At 40.1% G+C, this 20,707-nt stretch overlaps 1 protein-coding gene across 4 annotated transcripts in view; it reads right to left on the bottom strand.

Moving 5' to 3' along the window:
- Positions 1-5,110: 5,110 nt before the first annotated feature.
- The window catches only part of scn4aa (sodium channel, voltage-gated, type IV, alpha, a), a 40,722-nt gene continuing 25,125 nt past the window's right edge, over positions 5,111-20,707 (bottom strand). For all 4 annotated transcript variants that reach the window (XM_015962747.3, XM_054749345.2, XM_054749346.2 and 1 more), the window contains 11 exons: positions 20,476-20,517; positions 20,243-20,369; positions 13,569-13,723; positions 13,323-13,496; positions 13,116-13,238; positions 12,537-12,818; positions 12,378-12,431; positions 11,337-11,474; positions 11,138-11,242; positions 6,722-6,992; positions 5,111-6,636 (listed from right to left, as the gene is read on the bottom strand). In XM_015962747.3, coding sequence (XP_015818233.3) covers positions 5,342-6,636; positions 6,722-6,992; positions 11,138-11,242; positions 11,337-11,474; positions 12,378-12,431; positions 12,537-12,818; positions 13,116-13,238; positions 13,323-13,496; positions 13,569-13,723; positions 20,243-20,369; positions 20,476-20,517 — 2,766 coding nt within the window. In that variant the 3' untranslated portion in view covers positions 5,111-5,341. The remainder of the gene's footprint in view (positions 6,637-6,721; positions 6,993-11,137; positions 11,243-11,336; positions 11,475-12,377; positions 12,432-12,536; positions 12,819-13,115; positions 13,239-13,322; positions 13,497-13,568; positions 13,724-20,242; positions 20,370-20,475; positions 20,518-20,707) is intronic.

Here is a 20,707-nt window from a genome sequence, read left to right as displayed (position 1 = left end):
TGGAGAAGTAAGTATGGAATGTAAGAGGAGAAACATTTGCAAGGATTGATGTTAGGAATTCATGTTTACGTTGCAATTTTATTTTATGATAACAGTTACATTTCAACATTTTAGCTGTAAAAGGCCACATGCAGTGGGTAATAAGAAATATGTTGTGGTTTTACATAAAAAGGTTGGTAGTAGTGTTACAGTTAATGCTCACAAACTTTGAAAATCTTAAATACAGAAGTTGCATTTGTAATGTTGCATTTTCATTTAGATGTGGTATTATTTGTGCAGTAAGAAGATTAATTACTGCATTAATTATTAAGCTTATCAGTAATACAGCTTTTAATATAACATATAGTCAACAGTAGCACTGTTGCTATAATTTTGATGGTTTGACCACATACTTTTGCTGCCGAATTTCCGCGCCGATTACTTTTGGGCTGGGCCTAGTCAAAGTCCAGGGCTGTTTTTCAGTCCAAGTCCGTCCCTGGTTTATTCTACTTATTTACTTAAACTTTTTACAGTGACAAAATCATACAAATGTATAGCACAGGAGGGAAAAAATAAAACAATATACAGGGCTAAGAATTAGCTATGCCTGTAAAATTTCCCAGAAGGCTTTTTCTCTAGCAGAAATGTAAACAAATGTAGGACGCTGTCCTGTAAATATAACCAAACATCAGAAGAGTCTGAAGCACTGCAGCAGGGTCTCAGTTTCAAGCAGAAGTGCTGCAGTTCACATTTCAAACATCTGACAAGAAAATGCTGCAGTAGCAAGACACAACACAGAGACGAGATGGCCTTACGAGAAAATAGTCTAAATTATTTTTAATTCCTTATGGTTTTCTTCCAGGGCTCATAGTGAAGCAACTGTCAGTACATAAACAAAAAAAAAATTCAAATAAGACAAGATTTGTATTATAAAGAAAAACAAATTACGAACAGTCAAAGTGCATTTTTCATTTACACTACCATACAAAACATTTTAGGCACTTCAAAAGGTTAGCTAAATATTCACATAGGATTATCCTGATATTTCTCAGGATAAAAAAATAATGTTTTACAATAAATTGGGTCATTTTGTAAAATGTAAACAAAAGCATTTTCTAAGAAAACGTTAGACAGTCATTGCTGCCTTTAGAAAAATATATACAAGCTATATCTGTGTAAAATTGCAACGTTTGTTGGGATTTAGTGTGTTTGTTGGCTCAATAGTAATTTATTTTAAATCTCAATATTTATACATATCATGAAAAAAAATGTGGCAGCATCATTATTTGAAATGGTGCAATGCTTATGTTGTTAGATCATTCTGTATTTATCTATAGTATATAACTTTATCAAACGTATGTTTCCTTGAAATAATTGCTAAAATAATCCATTCACACTGGAAGCTGATTTAAAGTGCAATTTGTAAGAATTCTACAATGAAATCATCACAGAACAGCCTAATGTCTCAATGATAGTAGAAGGAAGGATATACTGAAATAGATTTAATTCTCAGCTGGCTAGGGGATTGCCTGTTTTCATCCTTTTGGGAAAAAAAAAAAGTGGGATGTACACTGAATTTGTGAGTTTGCCGAATCTGCAACAACCTAACGCAGCATTGCCGGCATTTGCAATTCATCACTGACGGGCAAAAAGCTCCAGAGTTGTTTAAAGCAGTGGTTCCCAACCTTTTTCACGAGGACCGCCTTTAATGTGCTCAAGAAAAGCCAGGGACCCCCAACTCAAACTCTTACTTGCATGCACACAATTAAAAATTAATATTTACAAACTTGATACAGACTGAGTCATGCCTCTTACACAGAGTATTAATTTTACTATTGAGTGTGTTATCTGGATTTAATACAGATATAATCTTTGTAGCCACACTATCTCAGCACTGACAAAATTGTGGGGACCCCCTTGGGGTGTCATGGACCCTAGGTTGGGAACCACTGATTTAAAGAACAAAAGCCAGTAAACTGGAACAACCAAGAAGTTATTTCTTGTACCCCTAAAAAGCCACAGATACCTTTTGTTTTACTCTAATAAAAGGTGAAGCAGACTAGAGGCTAACGTTGAGCTAACAATGCTAACGATGAATTAGAAGCAAATAGTCAAGCTCTTACTTTTTCAACAGTCAATTGTGGTTGAAGTGAATAATGAGTAAATTGTGGCATTTTACTTTCTTTAATGAGTCGTTCAGAAGTATAACAGCAATCTGCCAGCAAGACGGCAAACAACCACACTTCCTGTAATGCCGGAGACATACTACCATAATAAGTGGAGTAAGTGGTCCTACTGTAGAACAGCCAAGAGGGCTAACACCAGATATGATAATGTGTATATCTACTTATCAACTTTGCGTATGACTCGTCTTGGCTAATCATCTAGAATCTTCTGGTCCTGATCCATAACTGGGAACAGCCATGAAACTCACAGAGCAGGAGTGAGAAGCCTAAGTATATTTCTGCGAAAAAATAATTGATTGCAGTAACCACGTTTTATTGCAAAAAAATCAGTCTTACAAATTTCACCTTTAAAAAACGTGTTTGTGGCTCAAACATTTTGGTGAATAACTGTCTTTTAACAACACTGGTGCTTTTTACACAAAGGGTCATTACGCTGAACACTATCGATTTTTTTCTTGTTGCATTTTACACAAGTTCATTAGGTATAAATTCACAGCTTTATATTTACAGTGTTGACTTCAATACACATAGTGCCTAAACATTTTGCATAGTGGCAAATGTTCAAAGTAAGACATGTGAAATTCAGTTAAGACTTAGACAAAGAAATTTCCTATGCTCAGGCAAAAACCATTAAACATGATGTTTGTTAGAATTTAAAAACAAAGTACACTAAGGTGATAAAGTCTTGAACCACTCCTTAGTTCTCAGTTTAATTTATGTATTTTAGTTCATATCAAGTTGAAAAATAATCTGTGGTCATTGTAAATTATTTTTGAAAATCTTGATCACGTGACAAAAGGAATGGACTGAAAGTTGAAGAAAATACCACAAAAGTCCAACAGAAAACTTTGCAAGACATTTGGGAAGTCTGAGACCACGTTATACATGCAATTACCAAAACTCATGGCAAAATATAAAAGAATTAGGGGTGGGTTTTAAACTTTAGCACAGGTCTGCATTTTGATTAATACGTAAAGAAAAATGGGAGATTTAAATAGGAGTATTTAAAAAGATGACTTATCTCTTATGAACAAAATGCACTTAAATAGTCTACATGAGACAGTGTTAAAACTAAAGTAAATTCAATGAAATGACCACTAAAAGTCAATGATTTGGGTTAACAGAAAATACCATAAATAAAGGGCCTGAAAAATAGGAAAAAGTCTAATAAAACATAATTCAAGTCATGCATAGAAAATACTGTCTTAGATAATAAGAAATTATTTCACTCACGCAAAGAAAAACTATTCTCATTTTGACAAGGATGGGACTTAAATAGTGCAATATAAACTGGGCCTCAGTGAATAACACCATCAGCTGACTTTTTAAAAAGTTAATAATTTACATATGTACAAAATAAAAAGCCCCCCAACAAATTTTGTATCTAATTAGAAAGAGGAGGGCTAACGTTTATGGTAAAGACAGCAGGAATTAGTCATATGATTCTTACAATATCACAACAAATCATAGTCTTTTGCAAACAAATGTATATTCATTGTCACTTCTATTATATACTTTACAACGTTCATTATGTCCTCTTCTTAGATAATTAATAAGATTATTTTTGTTTCAGACATGCAAGGTTGTGTTGTGAGTTCTTATTTACCTTGACATGTTTCGACGACGTCTTCATCAGAAGTGTCACACACAGATGACTGTGTGACATGTCTTTATCAGCTGTTCTTCTGAACATATTAACCAGCTGTTCTTCTGAACAGCTGATAAAGACGCATCACAGAAACATCTGTGACACTTCTGATGAAGACTGCAGTCATCGGTCGAAACATGTCAGTGTAAATAAGAACTCACAACACGACCTTAAATGTCTGAAACAAAAAGAATCTTATTAATAACATTTCTATTATAGAGTGGTTGTAGTTTGTCATTTAGATCTTCGTAAGGTTGTTGGGACTTTTTCATTAGTATGATTGTCAGACATGGAAAAACAGCTTAAAGGTGTGGTTTACTCATTTATTCAATACATTTGCAGTGTTCTCTAGTGTAAATCAATGTCTTATGAGTCATTAAAAAAGCTATGATGCTCCTGTTCTGAAAAGTAAAAGGTTGCTGGTGCAGAGGTGGGCTAAAAACAGCAGGATTACTCATTATTCTTAATGATACACACCTGGCTGATTGGCTAACAGAATGCGGTCAGCTATGGTGCAGTTACTGTCACCAAGACACTCTCCTCTCTCTCTTCTTGCTGCAATAAAAAACTGCCTTCCTGTGGGCAGTTGTGAACCAAGATGGGCAAGGCCATGAATGCAAATTCACAGAGTGACATAGATATGTGAGGATTTTCTAATCCTTGCATTTCACCATCTATTTTCTATCAAAAGCTAATGCAGGGAAGAGGTGTAGGAGACAATTTTCATGTTCAGCCTTCAGGAAAAACTCCAAGTGAACAAATGTAATCAGACATAACTAAAAAAATTATTTTTTCAGCCACACCTTTAACATCCTGCAACCCACAAGAGAATGTTGATTTAGTTGTATGATTTTCATTTTCACCCCTGACCCTAAAAAACTCTTCAATAATTCTACAGAAATAGAAATTTTTTTAGGGGTTATATAAAAGTGGGCGATATGACAATATTACATTGAGAAGAAATAAAGCTGCAGTGCAGCATTTCCTCAAATGCAAGCAGTAAGAACATTTTTAAATCCAAAAGCCCAATATGGTTACGGCCTGTTTTCAGAACGTCTGTATTAGATGTGACACACTCCAAGCCTGATTGCCTTTTGCCCAATACAATGCTGACAATTGAAAGTGAACAACTATAAAAATGTGTTCACTTGATGATTTTCTGTTAACATAACTTCACTGTGAATTGGTAATTCATACTGCAGTCATGGTAGTTACCATTTGTGGTGATATGTTGGCATTACTAGCACCTGTTAGCATGAGGCATTTTTTGATGTTGCCTGTGAATTTCACAACTCTTGCCACTAGAAATAAAGCCACAAATTTTGCAAAATAGAGGAGGGAAGCAGTGTGTACACATTGTTCTGTAACTTGCAAAAATAATAAAAAATAATTTAAATAATCAAAACAAAATTGTGATGTACTTTTGCTCTATTGCCCATCCCAAGTCTATAGGAGCAATAACAGGGTCTAAAAAGTTAGTTAATATAGTATAAAAAAAAGTGAAATAGAGAAAACAATTTTTTCATTGTCATACAGATGACTCTTTTAGGATTGATAAAGTTAAGAGGTGTTGATCAGGGGCAGAGTATAATAATACCTCGTTTGTTAATTCAACAGGAACAACAATATGTGGCTCTGAGGGCTCTTGATGACATTTGGCTTCATCACAGCATAAAATCACTTCTGTGTTCAGATGCTCTTGGTTTGCTAGAGCTTGTAAATCAAGTCGCTCCATTTCCTCAGCAAGGTCTGTATTGCTCCCATACAGCACCCCCATCCTTCTTGCAAGCAACCCCTCTTTTTCAGGAGAATCATCACCTCCACCCTTCCTGCCCATTGTCTTTGAGCGGTGCATGAAAGCAGCATGGTGTATGCAACGCTTCAGGAGATGTCTGCGATAAGCCCTTTGAATGATGAAAGAAGACATTAGCTCTTCTTTGTGGCGTACTGTTGTGATGACTGGTGCAAAGGAATCATTTTTTGGGTTGCTCAGGGTAAAATTCATCTCAATGCTCTTCTGCATGGCTGCCATCTCCACTGTGTCTCCCAGTACCATCTGAGTAACAGCCAACAAAACATCCAGGTAGTGGATCCTGTCCCCGATAACTAAAGGTAGATCCATTTCAATCAGGTGAAACCGATTGGGTTTGGGAACCCTTAGAGGTTCCTGTAAGGTGTCACAAAACTCCGAGAGTTGACTGAACTTGATGAACATTGTTCCATTTAGGTCAAACTTCTCCCAAGTTTCGTTGAACATCTCAAAGTCTTCCTCACAGAGAACATCGCCGCTCTCCTCCTGTGCTACATTGAAGTTCTCTAAGATTATGGCAATGTACATGTTAATAACTACCAAGAAAGAGACGATAATATAGCTGCAGAAAAACACCATTCCTATTACTGGGCTGCCACAGTTGCCTTTTACATCTGTTCCTGGGTTCTCAAAGGTTGGATCACAATCTGGAGGCTCTCTGTTCAGCATTGGAAGTAAAAATCCATCCCAACCTGCAGAAGTTGTGATCTGAAACAAGCAAATAATGCTTCCACCAAATGTTTCAAAGTTAAAAATGTCATCAATCCCAGCCTCCTTTTTTACATAGGCAAAATTTGACATGGCAAATATAGAGAAGATGAACATGATGAGGAAGAGCAGGAGACCAATGTTGAATAAGGCAGGAAGAGACATCATCAGAGCAAAGAGGAGCGTTCGAATACCCTTAGCTCCTTTAATGACGCGCAGAATCCTTCCAATCCTGGCTAGCCTGATCACCCTGAAGAGGGTCGGGGAAACAAAGTACTTCTCGATTAAGTCCGAGAGCATTGTACCTGAAATAACAGAGAAAACAGTAAGTTAATTTTCTGCTCAGAATAAAATTCATTGACTGCAATGATTTTAACTTCTCATACCCACCAGCTATAGACAAGATTACCACAATGAAATCAAAAATGTTCCATCCATTGGTGAAGAAGTATTGTCGCAGTGCAAACAGCTTCAACACACACTCCCCAGTGAAGACAACGATGAATGCCACATTTAGTTTAAAAAGAAAATCCTCCTTCTCTGGACTCTGGTCATCAGTTTCCACCATCATGGTGACCATATTCAGACAAATGAGAATCATGATGAAGATATCAAAGAACTGTTGACTGATGAAGTCAAACACCAAGCCCTGGATCGGGTTCTGTAGATCAGAGGGAGATAAAGAGACATTTGCTTGTTCACAATATTAATGTGGAGGTTGAGTCTGTGAATCGATCTTATGAGGACACTGTTATGCCAAAGTGTCTAATTTTTTCACTACTGTTTTCCAGATGACCCAATGAATTATAGGTCAATATCTAACCTTCCATTTTTATCCAAAGTCCTTGAGAAAATAGTGGCCATCCAAGTATGTGAACATTTAAACAGTAATGATCTGTTTGAGGAATTTCAGTCAAGTTTTAGAGAGTATCACAGCACTGAAACTGCATTAGTGAAAGTTACAAATGATATTCTCATGGCCTCAGATAAGAATCTTGTGTCTGTTCTAGTCTTGTTAGATCTCAGTGCTGCCTTTGACACATTAGATCACAATGTTATTTTTCAAAGACTTGAACATGTTGTAGGGATCAAAGGAACAGTGCTAGGCTGGTTTAAATCCTACCTGTCTGATATGTTTCATTTTGTAAACGTACATGACAAATCTTCTTCATACTCCAGGGTTACTTGTGGAGTACCACAGGGTTCAGTGCTTGGACCAATTCTTTTTACTATATATTTGCTTCCAATTGGTAAAATCATTAGATAGCATGGGATAAACTTCCACTGTTATGCTGACGATACTCAGTTATATCTATCCATTAACCATGATGAACCTAATCGGTTAGTTAGATTACAGGCTTTTCTTGAAGACATAAAAAAATTGATGACTCAAAACTTTTTGCTTTTAAATCAAGACAAGACTGAAGTTCTCATCTTTGGACCTGAAATTCAGAAAAGGAAATTGCTTAGTCAATCACCTGACCTGAACGACATTAAATTAATCTCAGAGAACAAAGTAAGGAACCTTGGTGTTATCTTTGACCAGGACATGTCATTCAAATCCCACGTTAAACAGGTTTCTAGGATTTCCTTTTTCCACCTTCAGAATATTGCTAAGATTAGATGCATCCTTTCCATGAGTGATGCTGAAAAACTAGTTCATGCATTTATTACATCAAGACTGGATTATTGTAATTCATTACTCTCAGGAAGTCCACAGAATGTAGTTAAAAGTCTTCAGCTTGTCCAGAATGCTGCAGCTAGAGTTCTGATGAGAATTAAAAAGAGAGATCATATCTCTCCTGTCTTAGCTTCCCTACATTGGCTGCCTGTTAAATTCAGAATAGATTTTAAGACCATCCTTTTAACATATAACAGTCTTAATAATCAAGCTCCATCATATATCAGTGACCTGATTATTCCATACATTCCTAACCGAGCACTTTGCTCTCAGACTGCAGGTTTACTGGTGGTTCCCAGAATATCTAAAAATAGGATGGGAGGCAGATCTTATAGCTATCAGGCTCCTCTCTTGTGGAACCAACTTCCAGCTTTAGTCCGTGAGGCAACATTGTCTACTTTTAAGACTAGGCTTAAAACATTTTTATTTGATAGGGCTTACGGTTAAAATCTGATGTTAGCCTAGAGCTGGACAAATGGGAGAGTAGAGGGAGGTGGAGTGTACAGTTGGTAAAGACGACTCTCTTGCCCTGCCTCCAACATGCCTCCATCTAAAAGGCTAGGTTATCCAGAGTTATCTCTGTAGTTATGCTGCTATAGGCTTAGACTGCTGGAGGATACACTGACCACTTTCCACACTCGACTACTTTCTTCTACAATTTGCTCTTTAACTGTATTAATTCCTGCAATTTCAGCTGTAAACTTAATTTTTTCTCTAGTTGTTTTTCTCCCCAGAAGAAGCTACAATGATGTTCTGCTGAGCTGTGGTGGCCTCATGGAGGGGGCCATCGGCTTGAACACTGTTGCTAACCATTTAAACATTCTCCCTCTTCTGATAATAGCATTTCACTTTCCTTGACATTGAATGTGCTACTACTAGTTTACCTGTTTAATTATAGATTCACTAGGATAAATACAATAAAGTTTATCCCTCACCAAATAGAATACTTACTAAGAAATCACAATGTAACCATAGAAACATGACTTGGTGTGTGTGTGTGTGTGTGTGTGTGTGTGTGTGCGTGCGTGCGTGCGTGCGTGTGTGTGTGTGTGTGTGTGTGTGTGTGTGTGTGTGTGTGTGTCTGCTCTGTCTTCTTGATCCCCAGTGAGTCATGGCGGATAGCTGCTTGTACTGAGCCAGGATCCTCTGGAGGTTTCTTCCTGTTAAGAGAGTTTTCCTCTCCACTTTCGCTAAATGCTTGCTTAGTATGAGGATTGCTGTAAAGTAGTCAGTGACTTGATGCAATCTGCTGGGTTCCTCACATAGGAAACTTTCTTTTCTGATTGGCTTAATGAACTGACCTGAATTGGAATGTTTATCATGTGAAGTGCCTTGAGACAACTCTTGTCGTTATTTGGCGCTATGTAAATAAACTTTAATTGAATAGAATTGCCTGGTCATCTTTTCTTCCATCCATCCATTTTCAGCTGCTCATGAGAAGTCGGGTTGCAGGGGCAGCAGCCTAAGCAGGGAGGGTCAGAATTCCCTATCCCCAGTCACTTGGGCCAGCTCCTCCAGAGGAATACCAAGGTGCTCCCTGGCCAGCCTAGAGACATTGTCCCTTCAGCGTGTCCTGGGTCTTCCCTTGGGTCTCCTCCCAATTGGAAAACCTCACCAAAGTGGCATCAAGGAAGCATCCTGACCAGATGCCTGAGCCACCTCTACTGGCCTCACTTCAATGTGGAGGAGTAGCAGCTCTACTCCGAGCTCCTCCCGGATGACCGAGCTTCTCACCCTATCTCTAAGGGAGAGCCCAGCCACCCTGCAGAGAAAACTCGTTGTGGCCGCTTGTGTCCGCAATCTCGTTCTTTTGGTTACTACCCAAAGAATGTGATGGTAGGAACGTAGATCGATCTGTAAATCGAGAGCTTCACCTTCTGACTCAGCTCTCTCTTCACCACGACAGATTGGTATAATGCCCACATCACTGCAGATGCAGCTCCCTGTCGATCTTGCGCTCCATTTTTCCCTAAATCATGAACAAGACCCAGAGATACTTAAACTCCTCCACTTGAGGCAGGACCTGGTTCCTGACCCTTTTCTGAATTAAGACCATGGTCTCAGATTTAGAGGAGCTGATTCTCATCCCAGCCTCTTCACTATCGGCTGCAAACTGCTCTAGCAAAAGCTGGAGATCACTGTCTGATGAAGCCAACAGGAACTCATCATCTGCAAAAAGCAGACTAAACTCATAGATCACCAAAACTGATCCCCTCAACAACTTGCTGTGCCTAGAAATCCTGTCCATAAAAGTTATGAACAGAATTGGTGACAAAGGGCAGCCTTAGCTCTCACCAAAAAGGAGCTTGACTTACTGCCAGCAATGCGGACCAAGCTCTGATGCCGGTCATACAGGGACCTAACAGCCTGTATCAGAGGGCCTGGTGCACCATACTCAAGAAGTACCCCCCCACAGGGACCCCCGAGGGACGTGGTCGAACGCCTTCTCCAAATCCACAAAACGCATGTAGATTGGTTAATAATAATAATAATAATAATAATCATTGTACTTATATAGCACTTGTTTAGGACACTCAAAGACGCTTTCATGCACTCTCACATTCACACACTGCTAGTGATGGCAAGCTACTTTGTAGCCACAGCCGCCCTGGGGTGGTCTGATTAAGGCGAGGCTGCCATTTGGCGCTGTCGGCCCTTCTGACTACCACCAATACAGGCAAGTTGGGTGAAGTGTCTTGCCCAAGGACACATCAGCAGAATACTCCAGGCAGGAGCTGGAATCAAGCCCATGACCCTCCCATCATGAGGCAACTCGCTCTACCTCCTGAGCTACTGCTGCGCTGTTGAAGGTTGGACCAACTCCCACACTCACCCTTCAGGATCCCTTAAAGAGTATAGAGCTTGTCTAGTGTTCCATGGCCAGGCTGAAAACCACAGTATTCCTCCTGAATTTGAGGTTCAACTATCCGACGGACCCTCCTTTCCAGAACCCCTGAATAGACCTTACCAAGGAGGCTCAGGAGTGTGTGACTGTCACTCCACACTCCATCTTTTGTTCATGAAGCCAAATTATGCAACTGGCTGATGTATTTGAGTGTGAAACCTACAAACTATACACAACAATACTTATTACTAATGAAATAACCACAAACGTATTAACGTACTTTTGGGCGTGGAATTGGCTTTGGTGGCTTTTTGGAACCAAGTTTCTTCATGGCCTCATAGTATTTCTTTTGCTCATCAGTCATAAAAAGATCTTTATCTCCAAAGTGCAGACATAATCACAAAACAATAATTACTTTTTAAATTGTGGGCATTTTAACAAACACATTTTTCTAAATACAGTAATTTTGTTATACTCATCTTTTTCTTTTGTTGGTTGAAATTGTCAATAACAACACCGATGAAGAGGTTTAAAGTGAAGAAAGCCCCAAAGATGATGAAGATGACAAAATATAAGTACATGTAAAGGTTGATCTCATAAGATGGTTGCTCCCCAACCTAAATGAAGAAGAAAAACATGTCGTTATTATAGTATTTTCAATGTAGTTTAGTTTCGCAAAAGCATGAAGCAAGAAAAACCCTCCTTTTATTTGTTGATTTATGTCTCTTGCAGCATTTGGGTCAAAAACATTTAATGACATTTTGGTGAAAGCATGTTAAAAATTTTGTTATGTCACCGATTCCTTTTTCTAAAGTTGGCTCTTGTATTGGATGTATAATTAGCAGATAAAGTAAGGAAATTTGAATTTGGCTTACTATTTTTTCATCTTAACAATACTTCTTAGCAACAAACCTCATGTCAGTTGATGGAATTGGAAAACCAACACAGAATGAACTTAACAAAGATATCAAAGAACAATACTGAGTAAGGTGATATTGTTGTAAAGCCAGAATAGTCATTTCATTGAAAACTAAAACTTGTTCATCTTGGACAAGCTCTGTGCATTAGAGTGACCAACACAACATCAAACTGGTTACCCTTCAACAATTCCTGATAAAGGAATGGGATGTCATTCCAAAGCTAGCTGTGACCAGACTGGTGACCAGCATGAGGAGGAATCAAGCTGCAGTGGCTACGTTTGGATCATCAGTAAGCAACTAAGACAATTGATAGTGTAAAAATGGTGTTGTTTTTTTTAACTCACTGCTGTGAAAACACCAAACAACAATAGGAAAATATTGCAGGGGACTCTGACACATTTTTGAGAGCACTAAACCACACCGGGTTGCTTATCTCATAGGAACACAATCTACATTCATTGTACTCATTAGCAATGGTGACTTATCTGACTTTCCAAAGATTTAAGATTATCACATAAATAATAGACTAAACAAAACTTCCCATAAGTTTTGGGGCAATGTTTCTTAAATTGACTTAGTATTTGAAACTAAAGATATTACCTCTCTTGAGTCCACAGCAGCATACATAATGTCCATCCAACCTTTAAAAGTTGCCTGCAGATATAGAAAACGTTTACTCCAAACGTTATCCAACAACAATCACTTAAAACCAAAATCATTTACTTCAAAAGTTTATTACTACTGAGAAAAACCTGTTACCACTTGAAGCAAAGACAGGTAGCCTTGTCCAACATTGTCATAATTGACTTTGATGTTGATCCATCGAGCCTCCTGTGTGGCTTCTCTAAGGGCCAAGCATTCACTCCGATTGTTGACCTCACTTATGGGGAAAAGCTCCTCTGTGGTGGTGTTGATGCAGCGGTAGAACTTCCCAGCAAACAGATTGACCCCCATGATGCTGAAGATGAGCCAGAAAATCAGACACACCAGCAGCACATTGAAGATGGAGGGAATTGCTCCAACAAGAGCGTTCACCACAACCTGCCCAAAACAAAAAGACTAAGTGAATTTCATAAACACACCTGGATTTGATTCAATCTGGTTTGTTTGCAAAACCAAGCACAAACCTTGGTCTAATCACCGCTATGCTAACCCTAACCCTAACCCTTACAAACTAACAATAAACACTTACCAAGGCCAGGTCTACTGCAGCAGGCAGCCATGGTGTAGCATGCATTCAACAAACACAGCAAGCCAATCAAATTAGAACAAAACTGCATTTAATACCACAGGTTTGCATCTTCACTATAATGCTAATTTCCTGTAAAACGGACATACCCTCATGCCTTCAAATCTCGACAGAGCTCGGAGAGGCCTCAGTGCTCTGAGGGTTCTGAGGGACTTGACTGGTCCGAGGTCCGAGTACCCCATCCAGCTGGCAACTAAACTAATCAGGGAAATCTGTAGCAGGATCAAATTATTTCCTGTTCACATCAGTCGTGTTTATCTGTTTACTCTGATGTAGAATGTTGGTATTTAACTTACATCCACAATGAAAAAGTCTAACCAACACCAAGCATTGGTGAAGTATGTCTTGAAGCCATACGCAACCCATTTAAGAAGCATCTCTATCACAAAGACGTATGTGAAAATCTTGTCTGCAAACTCCAGAATGATCTTGATGGTTTGACGTCTTTCTATGTAGATATCTTCAAAGGCCTGTGAAGACAAGATGTTTAATATTTAAGTATCTAGTCAATATTATGGTATGTATTTCAAAAATGCTCTCACCAGAGCTCCACTGCTGAGGAGAATCATAAAAATAATGAAGGTTTCAAACCAGTCATGTTCCACGACGGTGAAACAAGTTTTACGGAGATTCCACCATTTCTTGCCCTTGCCGTCAGTGATGTCCACAGTTAAACATGGCCATTTCAGCACACACTCTGAACAAAGGAGAAAATGCACATGTGCATGTTAGCATATTACATTCACTCTCACTCTACAACCCTGACGTTAAATAACCAGATGCTCCCCACCATTCCCAGACACAGATTAAAAAGCAGAGGTGACCGTGCCCCTAACCTCTGGAACAACTTACCTCTCTACGTTAGATCAGCTCTGGACCATGCTCATTTAAAAAATCTCTTAACCCTCCCACTGTCCTATTGGGTGACCCCGCCAAGAAAGTTGGCTATTGAGCTGGGTTGATGGTTTATCCCTTGAGGCTCACGTGGCAGGGGTGAGGTGGTGCTCACTGCTTTTATCCAATTCGAGGCAATGCCTAGATGACAGGATATAAGACTCCTAATAGCCCCATTTGAAGGACAGCTCTGATGTCACAGACTTGGGGTGTTTCTCAATGTCAAGGCACCTGACCTCGCAAGGTCTTGCAAGGTCAGACATCTTGCTCACAAGGACACTGTTCTTCCTTGGTCAAAGAAAATGGTTAAATGAAACAGACTGGCATCATGTGACACATGAAGTAACATTATGTTTTATACATATATGTCTTAATATAAATGTATAACGAGCTTTAACTTTTTATATTGCATATATATTGGTTAAATTAAATATGTAGGCAAGTTACTACCTGCTAGCCACCAAAGCTGCAACTCATAAGTAACTAATCAACCATAGATAACTGCTTTGGATATAAATAAATAAATAAATAAATAAATAAATAAATAAAATTTTAGATATCAGCCCAATAGCTACAATTAGTTGTCTTACATTTAAACTGGAAATTTGCGCCCGAAGTAGCTACCGGCTTCTCATCCGCCATCCTTAAGAAAATACAGAGCTGTATCCTGGGAAATTTTTGACCAAGGCAAGGCTACAAGACACCTCCCATGTATCCTTGCTCAGCTAGCTAAACAGCTAACAAATGGAGAACAGACGCCTTGGTAGAACATTGGAACACGCCTTGGCGGTTCCTGATGACGTATCTCCTAGGCAACTGGGGCGGGACCAATACATCAAGGCAAGGTTCCTTGACATTGAGAGCTGGCAGCTACTTCGGGGCCAAATTTCAAGTTTAAAAGTAAGTTAACGTGGCATCAGAGCATTTTTGCGTAGTGATGTTGCAAAACCTAAAACCGATATACCGGACTGAGTGAACGCTGGCGCGCTTGGCTGCCGCTGCCCACCAGTAACCTTTGACTTTATTTGATTTTATATGTTGGACTGACACTATCGGATTGTTGACTGGACTGTGGATATCTATATCAATATCTAACCTCTATTATGTGGACCAACGCTATTCACGTGTGGTCCGCACTCATCTGGATTTTATCATTCATCTTCCACCGACCTGCTGCTGGCTTCCTCCAGCACACTGCTGCTGAGCTCCTCAGGATTTGCCACCGCCCTGGATCTCCACCGGCTTCACTGCACCTCGACCCGGACATCTCTCATCTTCTCCTTCGGAGATATGTCCACCGCGGCTCATGCAGGAATTTCCACTACCACAACTCCTCTTCAATCAATTCTTTCTGGTCCACCACTCGCCGTCGTCCTCACAGGAACTCATACCGCCGAACAGCTGATCACTCCTCGTTAGCCATCCTCGCCAGGACAGCTAACGCTCATGGATGTGACAGCACCACCGTCAACTTAGGCCTTCTCAACATCTGCTCTCTCACTGGGAAAGGTCATCTCATTCACGATCTCATCAAGGACCGTGAAATCGACTTCATGTGCCTTTGCGAAACTTGGCAGCAGCCAGCTGATTTCTCCCAGCTCAATGATGCTACTCCTCCCGGGTTTGTTTACCTCACCAAACCACGTGGTTCTCGCAGAGTTGGAAAGTTTTGCCAGTGTCTGTCTCTGATTTTAATTCCTTTGAGTATTTGGTTTTTAAACTTAATGGACCTACCCCCACTATCATTGGATTAATCTACCGCCCCCCTAAACCTCACAAAGACGTTCTGTCAGAAGTCTCAGTACTGCTCACTCATTTATCTACACTCTCATCTAATGTAATACTGCTTGGAGATTTTAATATACACATGGAAAACAGCGATCTTCCCCTCACCAAAGACTTTTCATCCTGCCTGGACAGCCTCGGATTTAATCAGCACATCAACTTTCCAACTCACTCCAAAGGACACTGCCTGGATCTGCTGTGCTGCTCTGGTCTCACCCCTCTTAACTGTGCAGCTGATGATCTCCACATCACTGATCACTATTTTATTTCTTTCAATATTGTAACCCAGCTTTCTTTTACCAAACCAACCCGGCTCATTTCTTTTAGGAATATAAAGGACATCAATATCGACACTTTATCCTCCTATATTGATAATATTCAGCTACCGGACAATCTCTCCTCTCCTGATGACCTGGCTGCTCTCTACAATGACCAGTTAGCTCACATTTTAAACTCCCTTGCTCCAGTTAAAACCCGTTCTGTTACTTTCTGTCAGTCTGCTCCCTGGTTTTCCCCTCAATTCCGGATGCTGAAAACCAAATCCAGGCAGCTTGAACGCCTCTACAGAAAAACTGGTCTCACCATTCACAAATAACTATATAAAATCATATGACTCAGTAGAAAGACTTAATTATACTAACCAAACAACAGTATTATTCCTGTCTAATCAACTCCAATCGAGGCACACTAAGTCATTGTACTCCATTATCAATAAAATTCACCGGCCATCCGATACTCTGCCCCCACACGTGCTCTACTGCTACTTGTAATGCCCTTCTTCTGTTCTTCAACGAAAAAATTATAAACATTCACCGTGCAATCAACCAAAGCATCCCCCCTACCTCCCCATATGATCCGCCCGAACCAACACAGTTATTTTCCATTTTCCAACTTCCCAGTGATTCTGAGATATCAGATATTATCCACAAGTCAAAGCCTTCTGCCTGCCTTCTCGACCCCCTTCCCACAGCCTTGGTTAAATCCTGCCTCCCCTCCCTGCTCCCTCTTGTCTCCGCTCTCATACACGCATTTATTTCCTCCGGTATTGTTCTCTCTATCTTCAAAACTGCTGCAGTTACTCCAACCCTAACCCTAACCCTAACCCTTAAAAAACCTGGTTCGGATCCTAACATCTTTACTAATCTCCGCCCCTTCTCCAACCTACCCTTTGTCTCCAAAATTTTAGAAAAAAATAGTTGCTACCCAGCTCCACACCCATCTGACACTAAACTCCTTCTATGAACCCTTCCAGTCTGGTTTCCGCCCACTTCACAGCACAGAAACAGCCCTCCTCAAAATAACTAACGATCTCCTCCTTGCTGCTGATTCCGGTCTACTATCCATCCTGGTCCTCCTTGATCTGAGTGCGGCCTTTGACACAATATCTCATTCCATTCTCCTCCATAGGTTATCTTCCATCGGCATTGCTAACATCCCACTTCAGTGGTTTCAGTCCTACCTATCAGGTCGCACTCAGTTCATTACTATCAAATCCTCCCGCTCACAGCCCTCTTCTGTCTCTTCTGGTGTGCCCCAGGGCTCTGTCCTGGGGCCCCTCCTTTTCATTATATAAATCCTTCCCTTGGCAATATCTTCCGCAGATTCAATATTCATTTTCACTGCTTCGAGGATGACACCCAGCTCTATTTGTCCAGTAAGCCACATTCTGCACTTCCTCCCTCCTCCCTCATCACCTGCCTTCAAGAAATAAAATCCTGGTTCCGTTCGAACTTCCGGAATTTAAATACAGACAAAACAGAACTTCTTTTGGTTGGTACCAAGAACACCCTCTCAAAATTTGACAGTTTCTCTCTCACAGTTGATAATAATTCAGTTTCCCCCTCTCCCCAGGTCAAGAGTCTGGGTGTCATCCTAGACAGCACACCATCCCTCCAATCTCATATCAATAGCATCACACGGTCAGCTTATTTCCATCTTCGTAACATTAATCGTCTTCGCCCCTCCCTTGATGTCCACTCTACTTCTATTCTTGTCCATAGTCTGGTTACATCACGTATCGATTATTGCAACTCTCTTCTCTCAGGCCTCCCTCAGAAAACCCTCCGTAAGCTCCAGTTGGTTCAGAATGCAGCAGCACGCATCATTACTAAAACTCCCATCTCTCATCACATCACCCCATCCTCAAACAACTCCATTGGCTACCAGTGCACACCAGGATTAACTACAAGATTCTCCTTCTCACCTTCAAGGCCATCCATAACTTCGCCCCTCACTACCTCACAGATCTCCTTCACATCGTCACCTCGTCCCGTTCACTCAGATCTTCCTCCTCCATTCATCTCTCTGTGCCCTCCTTTCTTCTCAGCACCATGGGGAGTAGAGCCTTCAGCTCATAGACTGTACATACAGTGCTAACTGCTAACTGCTCCCAAACTCTGGAACTCCCTTCCCCCTCTGATCAAGAACAATATCTCCTTCACAGAATTCAAAAAACAACTCAAAACTCACCTCTTCATAACCACATATCAGCTTTGAATTTTAGAGTGCCTTGTTTGTTCATGTTTATGTATGTTTACTTACTGAATGATTTGTGTTTTTATTCTGTACAGTGTCCTTGAGTGACCAGAAAGGCGCTTTTAAATAAAATTTATTATTATTATTATCATTATTATTATTATTATTATTATTATTATTAACTAATTTAAAATGTTTTTTTAGATCTAAAGAAGTTATCTGTGCTTAATAGTTGCAGCTTCGGTGTATAGCGGGTAGTAACTTGCTTATATATTTAATTTAACAAATCTATACACAATTTAAAAAGTAAAGTTTGTCATATATTGTATATTGAAACTTATACATATAATATATAGCGTTATCTCCCGTGTCACGTGACGTTACATGACCGCCGTGGAAGCCGCAGTCACGTGATGTAAGTCTGTTCTATTTAACCATTTTCTTTGCCCAAGGAAGGACAGTGTCCTCGTAAGCAAGGCGCCTGGCCTTGCAAGACATCTCCTTGCAAAGTCAGTTGCTTTGGTATTGAGAAACAGCCCTTTTCCTGCTGAACCAGGGGTTTGTGGGGTTTCTTGTGCCCTGAATTCTGCCTGCAAGGCATTCCTGCCTATTAGACAAGTAGTAATCTACACCTTTAAAGGCCCCCTTGACCTCTCTGGCATTTAACTCAAGTAAAACTTATATCTTAACACCCCCCACCCCCCATGCCCTAGTCCATTTTATGTATAACTCATTTATTACTTCTGTTCCCATTTTGTTGTAGAAAGAAAATGGCCTGTGGTTGATATAGTGTTTTCTATAGTTTTACAACCACCTAAAGCACTTTACAACACAACCAGTCACACACACACAGGTTGTGATGACCTACATTATAGCCACAGCTGCCCAGGGGCACACTGACAGAGGCGAGAATACCGAGCACTGGTTCCAACCTCCAACCACCACCAGCAGGCAAGGAAGGTTAAGTGTCTTGCCCAAAATGACTATGACAGATGGGGGCATGAACCTGCAACCCTCCAGTTATGGGCAACCACTTTGCCACTGTTATCCATTGTAGTGCGGCTATAAAGCACTTTGGGGCAAACCTGGTTGCTAACAAGTGCTACAGGGAGCCTAAGTCACGCCCATCTACTTCCAGACCATGGGTACCCGGACGATCAAAAAAATTAATGCAAGTCAATGGGGTTAAAAACGCTGTTTTCTAATTCCGCTTGTTGTGTGCCATGGGTTTTACATACGATTTCCGTGAATTTTAAAGATGCATTTTGATGGGGGGTGAAATGTTATTTTAGGTTTTGTGTGAAAATACATCCGAGATATGCTTCACTAACCTGACTTCATTGAACCACACACTGAGAAAAACAGAGGGAAAATTGCTGTAAGTTCTTTAAATCCTTACCTTCTCAGTGGCCTAGTGGTAGAGCGTCCACCCTGGGACTGGGAGAATTGAGGTTAAAATCCTGGCCGAATCATACCAAAGACTTTAAAAATGGGACCCAATACCTCCCTGCTTGACACTCAGCTTTTAGAGGTTGGATTGGGGGGGTTAAACTACCAAATAGTTCCCAAGTGCAGCCACTGCTGCAGCTCATCGCTGCCCACGGGGGTGGATCAAATGAGGAGATGTAATTTCACCAGTGTGTGATGATGATGATGATGATGACTAAGAACAAAAATCTGGCCATGTGGTAAGTAGCAGCTAAGCTGGGGGTGGGGGTGGGGGGGAGGAGATTCTGTGATATGCGTACCGATATCTGATTTGTAGTCATTCTAATTACAAGCTTTTACAAGCTGATAAATCTAAAAGTACGTGACTGGCGAGGTCGAAACCCACATCATTACTTTTTATTTAAATTGAAGTACAACATACGTGCAATCCAGAGAGTAAGGCAAAGCGGATTAGAAAGCAGCATTCACCCATGAGCTGACTGGAAAGGGAGGAGACTTAGGCTCGCTATTTAAATAAACTTGACATTGACAACAGACAAAAAATTAACCGTTTCAGATCATGTAACTGCCAATGAAACAATGTTTTGGTTTCATTTTGAGTGATTGCTCCTACTGTCAGTGAAGCAGGTCTCTGGCTCCACAGGATCTATTATTTCTTCTTCCTCTACTGGTTCTGGTTCAGGCTCATAGTCTGCTGTGCTGCACACTGAAGCGTCGTCCTCTTTCACTGAACCAATCAACTGTTCAGAGTAATCACAAGTGAAGCTAGATTAGATAATACTGTGCCAAAGAGAACTGCTGTAAATCAATTTACATGAAAGTAATACTCATTATAGAAATACTCACTTTGATATTTTCTGAGATACTGATCACATCTTCTGAGTTTCTCTGAAAGTAGAAAACAATATTTGATTATCTTTAACAAGAGGAAATTGGTCTTAAATTAAGTAGTTCTGTGTTTTAGCATGTTTGATTTGTTATATCTGATGAATTTCTTCATGCTGACTTCTCTGAGAATAAATAACTAAATTAATCTGATCTGTAGAGGGCGGGGCAGACATACTTGCATCACTAAACA

The sequence above is a fragment of the Nothobranchius furzeri genome, chromosome 16 (genome assembly GCF_043380555.1).
Source record: "Nothobranchius furzeri strain GRZ-AD chromosome 16, NfurGRZ-RIMD1, whole genome shotgun sequence".
Lineage (NCBI taxonomy): Eukaryota > Metazoa > Chordata > Actinopteri > Cyprinodontiformes > Nothobranchiidae > Nothobranchius > Nothobranchius furzeri.
This window is presented reverse-complemented; position numbering and strand designations above follow the sequence as displayed.